The 12,635-nt window shown below is 35.3% G+C and overlaps 1 protein-coding gene across 4 annotated transcripts in view; it reads right to left on the reverse strand.

The window, feature by feature from the left end:
- Positions 1 to 2,879: 2,879 nt before the first annotated feature.
- The window catches only part of NUP62CL (nucleoporin 62 C-terminal like), a 72,202-nt gene continuing 62,446 nt past the window's right edge, over positions 2,880 to 12,635 (reverse strand). For all 4 annotated transcript variants that reach the window (XM_072744896.1, XM_026014903.2, XM_026014901.2 and 1 more), the window contains one exon: positions 2,880 to 3,777. In XM_072744896.1, the coding sequence (XP_072600997.1) occupies positions 3,757 to 3,777 (21 nt within the window). In that variant the 3' untranslated portion in view covers positions 2,880 to 3,756. The remainder of the gene's footprint in view (positions 3,778 to 12,635) is intronic.

Here is a 12,635-nt window from a genome sequence, read left to right on the forward strand (position 1 = left end):
AGATGACAAAATTTTCTATGGACTGCTACTGAACAATATAAACTATATTTAGTACAATAGCAAGGTAGAGAACAGTATCTACAGTATGCTTCCATTTGAGTAAAAGGAGGGGGTATACCTATGTATTTGCTTGTGCATGCATCAAATATCTCTGGAAAAACATGTATAAACCAGTGAGAAGTGAATGCTTCCATGTAGGGGAGCTGGATGTTTAGCAAGAGTGGGGGGAATCTTCACTTTTTGTACCTTTTGAATTTTGAACCACATGATTAGGTTACCTAGTCAATAATAATTTTTTTTTATTAAAGAGAACCCTTCCTATACCACAAAGAATCAAAAAAGAAAAAGATCATGTGTTTGGCGGTGGGGGGGGCACACTGTGTGGATTTCTCAGTTCCCAGAGTTAGAGACAATACAACATAGTAAGTAGTACGGACTTCAATTTTTGTTTTGGCAAGTTACAAGTCTATGTGAATGTCAATCAGTTTCTTTAACTGGCCTAGGCCAGTTTCCTCATCTGGAAAATTGGGATATTACCTTGAAATAGGATGACTATAAAGTGCTCTATAAAAAGATGGTTTTAAAGTCATTTGATAGGTGGTCATCTATGAATGAATATTGTTATCCGGTAGGACTTATTCAAACTTTCTGTACTTCCATGCTTAAGTTAGAGGATAAGACCAAAGAACAGCTACTGGAAGACCTTGAGGTAAGCAGGTGAATGAATGCTGATATAACATGCACTATTTTGTGGCTGTGGCACAGAGCATAGACAGAATGTTAAGCATGGACTAAGCGTAGGTCATACCAAAATCTGTCCCAGGTAAATACTATATGGTGGTAGGGCTGGATTCTGCTGCTCAACCAAACTGTCCAATTGACACATCGATCAATACATAGATAGAAAAATTTGCCGAAGTTGCTGGTGAGTTTGCCTCCTGGGAAAGTGCCAAAGGGTGGAACACTGACCATCATACCAGAAATGTATACAACTTCTAATAATACATACATCCTATTGGTACAGAAGTGATACTCACTACATTATGAATCCACTAGGTGGGATAAGTGGAGAATAAATGGCTAGAAAGACAAGTAGGGTGGAATTGCAACTCAAAAACAAGGTCACAAGGAAGTTCTCTCTTTACCTGTGTATAACTGTAGCCAGTCCTAGTGGTAGGTACCAAGGGACAAACATTCAGAAAATTGCACTAGAAGGAAAAACAGGCTATTTCTGGCTTTGCCAAACTTATTAACTGTGGAATAATAGCTATTCCATTTCCCACAGTATGCTTTTCCCTGCTTTAAAAGGGACACAGTGTCTAAAAGATTTGAGACAGTTTATAAAAAGATTTGAGAGTTCTAGATGTTATTCATGGGGGCTCAGAGATCTTACCATGAGGTAATTTCGCCCCAGAAGAATTTATGACAAATTGAAAAATATGCCTCATTTGTCTTTCTGACAATTTAATAAGGTTCGTTTAATTAAGCCAGAAGTTCTTCCTTAACATAGACATATTTTCAGTGTTTGTCCTTTTTAGATGTTTTGTTCACAGAACACTTCTGATGAATACATTATGAAGCAATTATAATTTCCAGATTTGGAAGAAGATGCTAAAACCAAAAATCTTCTCTAGAAGAGGGATGGCATCACTCATCCAATATTAAGAGTAATCAACTGTGCGTGTCTTTCAAATTCCCCAAATGAGATAGCATAAATGCTGTTATAGAGAAAATAAATATAGCATCTTTTTCAAAGGACAAAGAAAAGTAGATAAGCACTGAAAAAGTGTCAAATTTAAGAACATGGCAGATTTAAGAACTCTTCCTTCAAGCTAATATTTTAGCTGATCTTTAACAATGGTTAGGAGAGGCTCAAGACTCCAGTACCTAACAAAAATGTTGCCTGAAAATGGGTTATTTGTAATCTTTTAATTAATATTTGTTCAACAATGTCATGTCTTTTAGACACCGATTAGACCCAGAGTCAGAAGCAAACTTAGAGATGAATTAGTCCCAGGCTCCAGATTCCAGACAGTACAGAGATCTGCCAATACATTTTACATTGTTAACTGTATTGATCTGGAAGCCATTCTCCATCCACTGGCTTCTTCTATGTCCTGGGAAAAAACCCTCGAACTCCCAGTGAAAATTCAATAGGAGTGCTTTAGCCTCTTGTTTTACTGAGGAACTTTAGAGTAAACACATACCATTAGGGAAAGGACATAAAGGAATCACAAAACTTCAGAGAAATGAAAACTAGTTTCTTTTACTTGGGAAAACCTTATTAATATGGTTAAACACTTTTATGGGATAGATAAAAGATAATGCCCAAAATGAAATTATTCGTCCAATTAAGTAGGGACAAGACTAAATCCAGTGTTTCCTCTGATATACTATGTACATTGTACTGAATGTAGAACTTAATTCATAAACCAACTACTTTATAAGAATTAAATGTACAAAAACAATACGGAAAATGTCTTTATCTAGGGTGTAACAGAAACAACACTGGGCTCAAAAATTAGAGGTGACTCAAAATCTTAGTCAAAAGCTCTTTACCTGTAGAAATCATCCACAAAATTAAATGGTTTCTGGATTATTTTCATATTCTAAAGTTTTGAGTGGTAACAAAAGCTTACCTGATAAACCTGTTACTTTGAGAAGTATGGGTAGGAATGGAAAGGCCACGTAAGTTCTGATGTTTACCTATAAGGTGGTAAAAATCACTGATGCTCATTTCAAAAATATTTCCTTCCTGTAGTATTTCCCCTCAGGATAGTCATGTACAGTCAGTATTACAGAAATTTAGCTCAGTATTTATAGGCAACTAAGATCTAGTCACTCAAATACTTTTAAGGAAGTTTGCTTTCATGTTACACTTTTATTTTTTAGAATATCACCTTTATTTATGACTTAGGTAAAACATGCAACACAAGAGATCAGACTGTTCCCAAGCTAAGAACAAGGCTTTTTCTTGAAAAAACAAAATACACAAAAACCAACAACTAAATCATAGGCTAAAACCAAATAAAATAGGTTATTTGTACATCAAAAATAAATGAATTGCCTGAACCGTACCCTTTTAAAAATAACCTAATTCAAGACTGAAATCCACCCTAACATTTCTTCTTCTCCAAATTTCTATAGAATACTTTCTGTAATTTATAACACACTCCTTTGTATTTTCTATATTGTTATCATACAGACAGGCACTAACTATATCCCAAACTAGACAGTAAGTTCCTTTGAGGAAAAAGACCACAGTATCTTGCACTATATGTTGAAAGTTAACAGGCACCCAGTAAAGACTGGTTGGCATCTGTTTCTTGGCCAACATTTCTTGATGATCTGGTCAGAGCAAGAAGGACAATGTGTGCTGCTGGTAGAATATGGAATCTAGGAGAGTTTAAGATACAAATTACACACACAGAGTCAACATCTATTAGGTTGCTGCCTAGAGACAAGAGGGCTAATATAGTTCTGATTTGCTAATATTAAGAGCCAAACTACAGTATAATTCTCAAAAGCACAATATATAAATGAAAAAAAAACCCAAACCAACCACATGTACACTCTATTGCAACCAAAATTAAGTAATAATTGTGAATACTACTCTATTTCACATCATCACAATTTTTAGGTAATGTATAATCCCAGAACAAGATGCTGAAGATATGGTCATTCAATCAAAGGCAATCCTGATGTGGTTTTCCTGCTCCGCGCGACGATGATCCTCGAAAACCTGTGTTACCTCTTCTACTTTCCTTTGCAGCATGCCTACAGGAGGAGAAACCATGCATCATTAATCTGAGGTCAAAATGTCCCAGGAACATAATAACTTACATTTGGATTTCAACACAAGATTTATAAAACGCCAATTTTATTTAATAGCTTTAAGTATTAGAATATGCAGGAAAAATCATCTATCTGTTTAGAAACTATGAAAACAGTGGACAAAACTGTTCTTGATTTGCTCTCTCTAGTTTTCTGGTAAACAACTGTCTACTTGACATTTATGTTTTGTTGAAGAGAAGTGAGAACTGCTTTTTACTCATTATAGCTTAAAAATGCTATACAAGGTGGTCATTAAATTGAGGGTATAGATTTCGGTAGAGGTCTTTGCTGTCTATATGCAAATTAGTACACATTATATTCACATTTCTGTCCCTTTCTAATGATTTAATTTAACTTGGTGGTCCTCAATCTGCTCAGGGGCAGAGCAACACAAAATACCACTAATTTTACCATATAAAACAGCAACATTCTGTAGTAAAAATAAGCTGTCAAAGTAAGCATGATAATCTAGTTTTTTCTATTAATGTGCAGTTGGTCATTTGTTTTATTATTATTAATGTGTTCATTAATGCTTACTTCATCAACAGGCAATAGCTGGTGTGAAAGATTTAAAAACAAACTTTACAAGAGAAAAACTAAAAACATGAAACAATATACCTTAATTTTCTTCAGCCAATTAGAAAAGCCCCAATGTTATAAATAAATAAGTAACTGACCTAAACAAAACAGAAAGATACACAAAGCTGGAAGAAACAATCCAGGAAGAATAAAACATTTTTCAAAGATTTTATTTATTTATTTGAGAGAGAGAGAGAGTGTGTGTGTGCGAGCATGAGCAGCGGGGAGTGGCAGAGGGAGAAAGAGAAGCAAACTCCCCACTGAGCAGGGAGCCCAACGTGGGGCTCAATCCCAGGACCCTGAGACCATGACTCAAGCCAAAGGCAGATGCTTCACCAACTGAGCCACCCAGGCATCCCAGGAAAAATAAAATATTTTAAAAAATCATTAATAATGTCAGAGAGAGGATACTAAATCCATGAAATAAGAAATGGATGCTATTTAAAACACATATACACAAATCATAAAACAATAGAAAAAGCTCTTACAAACCAAAAATTATGACAGATGCAAAGATCAATATAAAGACTAGAATAAAAAGCTGAGTACTTATTTGAGAAAGTTTAACAAAAATACAACAGAAACCTAATTCCCCCAAACTGATAGAAACTAGTTTCTTGATTGGAAAAGCTCAGTGAATACCCTCTCAATGGATGAATTAAACAAACCTACACAGAGGCACATCATCTGAAATTTCAGCATTGTGGGGAAGATCTCCAAAACTTCCATACAAAAAAAAAAAAAAAAAAACAACATGAGAAGGATGGGGTCAGATAAAGGTTCAGGAGTCAGAATGGACCTCAAATCTAGAAGACAATGAACAACACTGTCAAATGTTTAAAAGAAAATTATTTTCAAGCTAGATTTTGATAGCCAATTATATCAATTGTGAGGGTAGAATAAAGACCTATTCTCAAAAAAAATAAAAACAGTAATTTGAAAGGATACATGCATCATTATGTTTATTGTAGCATTGTTTACAATAGCCAATCAGTTGTGGAAACAACCCTAGTATCCATTGATAGATGAATGGATAAAGAAAATATGGTGTATATATACTATGGAATATTACTCAGCCATAAAAAAGAATGAAATCTTGCCATCTGTGACAACATGGATGATCGTAGAGAGTATATGCTAAGTGAAATCAGTCAGTCAGAGAAGACAAATCCTGTATGATTTCACTCAGTATGTGGGATTTAAGAAACAAAACAAGAGACAAACAAAAAACAAGACTCAACTACAGAGAACAAACAGGTGGTTGCCAGAAGGAAGGTGGATTGCCAGGGGAATGGGTGAAATAGACAAAGGGGATACTTATGTTGATGAGCACTTAGAAATGTATAGAATTATGGAATCATTATATTGTACACCTAGAATTAATACAACACTATATATTATTATCCTTGAATAAAAAAGGACCTTTTCAGACATGCAACATCTCAAAAAACTTACTTCCCATGCACTCTCTTAGGAAGCTGATGGAATACATGTTATATTAAAACAAGGGAATAAGCCATAAAACAGGAAGTATAAGAGCCATGAGAGTCAACAAAAAAAGAAATAGATGGAATACAAGATTGCTTTAGAGGGAAGAACCTAGCTGAGTAGTAAACCAAGAGAGCAACAATGCCAGATAATAGATTAGAAATCAGAAGGCTCTGGGAGAAAGGAATCCAAGAAGGTGAAATTTACAGATTTAAAGAAAAAGCATGGAATCAGAGAATGAACTACTGGTAAGAATGTAGATAATTTAGCAAATGATGAAATACAATTCAAAGGAAAACAAAAACTTGTAAAAGAAATAAGACAGGGGATGCCTGGGTGGCTCAGTTGGTTAAGGGTCTAGCTCTTGATCTTGGCTCAGGTCATGATCTCAGGGTCCTGGGATTGAGCCCCACATCAGGCTCCATACTCAGCAGGCAGTCTGCTGGAGATTCTCTCTGCCCCTCTCCCTGCTCTCTCTTGCTCTCTCTCTCTCTAAAATAAATAAATCTTTTTTAAAAAAGAAAGAAGACATAATATAATATGCTAACAGCTGGACTGTAACATTTATGCAATCATAACTCAAACAATAAATATTGTTCTATGTGTAATTGATGACATGGCTATCTTGGTAAGATGACAGAAAAGTGTGCTTACACACATGTATTTATATACTTCTCTATATGTAATATGTATATATATTAGGGAGCAGTATGGTAGTACATTATACATACATACTTATGTATTGCATGTACAGACACACACACACACACACACACACACACAAAATGAGGGTAATATAAAAGAATTAAATCCTTATTTCCCGTTTGGAGAAGCCAGTACAGAAGGCCTAAAATGGAAAAACCAAAAAGTAGCAGTATACATGGTATTTAGAGATATAGAAATATTTTTTAAAAACCAGCTGAAATAATTCAAAGTAATTGTTTCTAGTAGGTGGGAAATGGGGTGTGGATAGGGGAGCTGATATTTCTCATAGACCGTATTAAAAAGCATTATACTCTACTTCCAAGGTAAGAGATAAAGAAGACCTGAAATAAGGCAGTGATAGGAATCTACTGAAAAGAAAAGAATCAGGAGCTATTAAGAAGTATCATCATCATCATTTACTGAAGAAATAGAAATAGTCTACCTTAAGTCCCTGAGTAAATAATAGCAACTATAGCTGAGAAAAAGAATAGTTGTACTGATCTGGGAAGCTCAGGAGAGAGTGAAGATAATGCGTTTAGTTTTACACAAGTTTAATTTGAGGTGACTTTGGGGTAACTATGTGCATATGTTTGTTAACATAGAGCTTTAAAATGGAAAGTAAAAGAACCATTAGTAAAATTGATGGTTAAAGATGACAACTGAGGTTTAAAAACTGCTGATTTTCAAAAAGGTCTTAAAAGAGAACAGTATTAGAGACAAGGAGAGGTCTCAAATCAATAATCTAAGTTCCTACCTTAAGAAAATAGAAGACAAGCAAAATGAACTGAAAGCAAGCAGAAGGAAGGAAATAATGAGACTGGTTATCAATGAAATTGAAAACAGGAACACTATAGAGAAAAATCAATGAAACAAAAAGCTGATTCTTTGGAGAAAAAAAATCAGTAAAATTGATTAACCTCTACCAAGACAGAAAAAAATAGAGAAAACGCAAATCATCAATATAAGGAATGAAACATGGAAGATCACCACAGGTCCTGCAGCCATTAAAAGTGTCAAAAGGAAATCCTAAGAACAACTTTATGCTCATAAATTCAGTAACTTAGCAGAATTGTACCAACTCCTAGAAAACCACAAATTATGAAATTCAACCAAGATAATCTGAATAGTCCTGGAAGCATTATAGAAATTTAATTTGTAATTAAAAAGCTCCCCTGCCCAAAAAAAGAAATATCCAGGCCCATGTGGTTTCACTGGAGAATTCTACCAAATACTTAGAGAAGAATCAATACAATTCTTCACACTCTTCTAAAAAGAGGCCAGCATTACCCTACTAACAAATCATGAAATGATAGTATACAAAAAGAGAAAACTACAGACCAATATCTCTCATGAACATTTAAAATCTCTCATGTAAAAATCATCCATAAAATTCTAGCAAACCATCCAACATTGTACAAAAGAAACCATAAACCATGATGAAGTAGAAGTTATTCCACAAATTTAAGGCTGACTCAACATTGGGACGCCAGGATGGCTCAGGGCGTCTGCCTTCGGCTCAGGTCCTGATCCCGGGATCTGGGATCAAGTCCCACATTAGGCTCCTTGTGGGGAGCCTGCTTCTCCCTCTGCCTGTGTCTCTGCCTCTCTCTCTCTCTTCTCTCTCTCTGTCTCTCATGAATAAATAAATAAAATCTTAAAAAAAAGGCTGACTCAACATTTAAAAATGTGTCAATGTAGCCTTTGGGTAAATACCCAGTAGTATAATTGTTTGATCATAGGGTAGATCTATTTTCAGATTTTTGAGAAAACTCCATACTGTTCTCCAGAATGGCTGCAACAGTTTGTATTCCCATCAACAGTGGAAGAGAGTTCTCCCTTTCTCCACATCCTCGCCAATACCGGTTTTTTTTGTGTGTGTGTTCTTTATTTCAGTCATTCTGACAGATGTGAGGTGGTATCTCATTGTGGTTTTGATTTGTATTTCCCTGATGATGAGTGATGTTGAGCATCTTTTCATGTGTCTGTCAGCCATCTGAATGTCTTCTTTAGACAAGTGTCTATTCATGTCTTCTGCCCATTTCTTACTAGGTATTTACCCAAAGGATACAAAAATACAGATTCGAAGGTGTACATGCACCCCAATGTTTACCAGCATTATCAACAATAGCCAAACTGTGGAGAGAGACCAAATGTCCATCAACTGATGAATGGATAAAGAGGATGTGCTATATATATTATAAATATAATGGAATATTACTCAGCCATAAAAAAGAATGGAATCTTGCCATTTACAATGATGTGGATAGACCTAGAGTGTATTTTTTTTTAAGATTTTATTTATTTATTCATAGAGTCAGAGAGAGAGAGAGAGAGAGAGAGAGGCAGGAACACAGGCAGAGGGAGAAGCAGGCATCATACAGAGAGCCTGATGTGGGACTCAATCCAGGGTCTCCAGGATCACGCCCTGGGCTCCAGGCGGTACTAAACCGCTGCACCACTGGGGCTGCCCTAGAGTGTATTATGTTAAGTGAAATATGTCAGTCATTGAAAGACAAATACCATATGATCTCACTCCTATGTGAAATTTAAAAAAGAAAACAGATGAACATATGGGGGGGGGGAGAGAGGGAAACAAGCCATAAGTGACTCCTAGAGACAGAGAACAAACTGAGGGTTGATGGAGGGATGTGGGTGGAGGATGGACATTAAGGAGGGCACTTATGATGAGCACTGGGTGTTGTATAGAAGGGATGAATCACCGAATTCTACTCCAGAAACCAATATTGTACTATATGTTAACTAACAAAATGTAAATTTAAATAAGTATCAATGCAAATCTACCATATCAACAAGTTAAAAAAGAAAAAACATACAATTATATTAACTGATAGAAAAAGCATTAGACAAAATCCACTACCCATTCATGATAAAAATTGTCAGCAAGTCAGGAACAGAGTGGAATTATCTAAACTTGATATAAAGAGCATCTACAAAAAGCCTACAGCTAACATCAATACTTAAAGTGAAAGAATGAAGCTTTCCATGCAAACTCAGGAACATGACAAGGATGTCTGCTCTCATAACTCTTATTCAGCACAGTACAGGAAGTTCTAGCCAGTGCAATGTGAGGAAAAGAAATAAATGGCATACAGATTGGAAAGGAAGAAATAAAACTCCCTATTTGCAGATGATATAATGACCTACATAGAAAATCTCAAGAAATCAAAAAACAAAACAAAACAAAAATTCCTAGAACAAGTGAGTTCAGCAAGCATACAAACAAGATAAACATATAAAAACGAGTTGTATTTTTATGTGCTAGCAATGAACATATGGAAACCAAAATGTAAAACATAATACCATTTATAATCACAATAAATTAAAATGAAATAGTTAGCTAGAAATCTAACAAAACCGGGGGATCCCTGGGTGGCTCAGCGGTTTAGCTCCTGCCTTTGGCCCAGGGCACTATCCTGGAGTCCCGGGATCAAGTCCCCCGTCGGGCTCTCGGCATGGAGCCTGCTTCTCGCTCCTCCTGTGTCTCTGCCTCTCTCTCTCTCTCTGTCTCTCTGTCTATCATAAATAAATAAATAAATAAATAAATAAATAAATAAATAAATAAATAAATAAATGAAATCTAACAGAACCAAAATGTATATAATGTCGGTGCTGAAAATTACAAAATGTTGATGAAAAAAATAAAAGAAACCCTAAATAAATGTTGGGTCACGCCACATTCATGGATGGGAAGATTCAACATAGTAAAAAATGTCAATTCTCCCTCAAACTGATCCACAGGCTTAATGTAATTCCTCTCAAATTCCAGCAAATTTTTATGCTAGGGCAAAGGAATTAAAATGGCCAAAACGATCTTGATGGCAAAAATAGTAACATGACAGGAATCCCTCTACCAGATATTAAGGTTTATTATACAGCTACAGTAATGAAGACAGTGTGATATTAGTGGAGGGAAACACATATTGATCTATGGGATAGAGGAAAAGATCCATATGCCAAACTGATGTTTGACAAAGGTGTAAAAGCAATTCAATTGAGGAAGAATAGTCTTTTCAACAACTGGTGCTGAAACAATTGGATATCCATAGGCAAAAAAAGGAAAAAAGAACCTTGATGTAAACCTCACATCTTATAGAAAAATTAACTCAAAATGGATCACAGCCTTAAATGTAAAATGTGAAACAATAAAATTTGTAGAAAAAAATACGATAAAATCTTTGGTATATAGTACTAGGCAAAAAGTTCTTAGATTTGACATCAAAAGCATAATCCATATAAAAATAGAGAAATTCAGAATTATAAACTTTTGTCCTGTGAATAGCTCTGTTAAAAGGAATAGACAAATGACAAGCCAGGAGAAAATATCTGCAAACCACATAGCCAACAAAGGACTAGTATATTTCCTAGAATATATAATAAACTCTCAAAACATTAAAACAAAGGGACACCTCGGTGGCTCAGTTGGTTAAACACCTGTTTTGAGGCTTAGGTCATGATCTCATGGCCCTGGGACTGAGCCCTGTGTGGGGTTCCCTGCTAGGTGGGGAGTCTGCTCATCCTTCTGTCCTTTTGGCTCATTCTTTCTCTCTCTCTCTCTTTCTCTCTCTCTCTCAAATAAATAAATAAAATCTTAAAAAAAAACCAAGCCAATTAACAAATGGACAGAAGACAAGAACAGACATTTCACCAAAGATGATATACTGATGGCAAAAAGGCAAAATAAAAAAGATGTTCAACATCATTAGCCATCAGGGAAATGTAAATTTAAACTGCAATGATATCGATACATATCTATCAGTATGACTAAAATGAAAAAAAAATTGTGAAAATACCAAATGCTATTGAAGACCCAGTCAAATTAGATGTATCATACATCACGGGTGGATATGTAAAATGGTACATCCACTTTGGAAGAAAGTGCAGCAGCTCCTCATAAAACTAAACATGCAACTACCATATGACCTGGAATTGCACTCTTGGACATTTATCCTAGAGAAATGGAAACTTCTGTTCATACAAGAAATATGTACATAAATGTTCACAGAAGCTTTACTCATGAGTAGCCAAAAACTGGAAACATCCCACATGTCCTACAACCTTAAATGTGTAAACTGTGGTGCATATATGTTACCAAGTATTAGCAACAAAAAGGATCAAACCCTTGACACGTAATTTATATGGATCTCAGGAGAATTACAAGGAGGAAAAAAAAGAAAAAGCCAACCCCAAATGGTTATATGCAGTATGATTCCATTTATATGGTATTTTGAAATGATGCAATTTTAGAAATGGGAGAATATAGATCGGTGGTTTCTAAGAATTAAGAACTGGGTTAGGGATGTGGGAAGACAGTGGGTGTGGCAACAAAAGGGGGATATGAGGGATTCTTACAGTAATGGAACTGTTCTGTATTTTGACTACAGTAATGGATATACAAACCTACACATGTGATAAAATTGGTATAACTAAATGCACACAAACACAATACAAGTAAAAACCGGAAAAATCTGAAGACAGATTACACCAATGTCAATATACTGGTTGTGTTACTGTACTACAGTTTTACAAAATATTACCACTGGGGAAAACTAGGTAAAGAATAAATAGGATCTCTGTATTATTTCTTCAGGACCTCTATATTATTTCTTAAAAGTATATGTGAATGTACAATTAACTCAATAAAAATTTCAATGATGAAGACTAACACAAATAAGGACTGGATTCCCAACCTCTTTTCCTAGAAGTGCCTGCTCAATAGGCACATAATATGACCCTCAATTTACATGATGTAACAGTTTTCACAAATCTCTTCTTACTACTTAATATGGTTGGCCATCTTTTCAGCTTTCAATATAGGTTTCTTCATTGTTGCATGCCTGTTAAGCTAAAGCCATATTTTAAGATTTTAGTTACTATAGTACATATGTCTGTATTTGGTTAGGCTGCTGTTTAAAAGCAACCTTGAAATCTCAGGAGCTGAATATAATTTAGGTTTATGTCTCATTCAGAAAGGGGAAGAAAGATAGGAAGGGGGCAAGAAAAGAGGAAAG

This window comes from Vulpes vulpes, chromosome X (assembly GCF_048418805.1).
Source record: "Vulpes vulpes isolate BD-2025 chromosome X, VulVul3, whole genome shotgun sequence".
In the NCBI taxonomy this organism is placed as follows: domain Eukaryota; kingdom Metazoa; phylum Chordata; class Mammalia; order Carnivora; family Canidae; genus Vulpes; species Vulpes vulpes.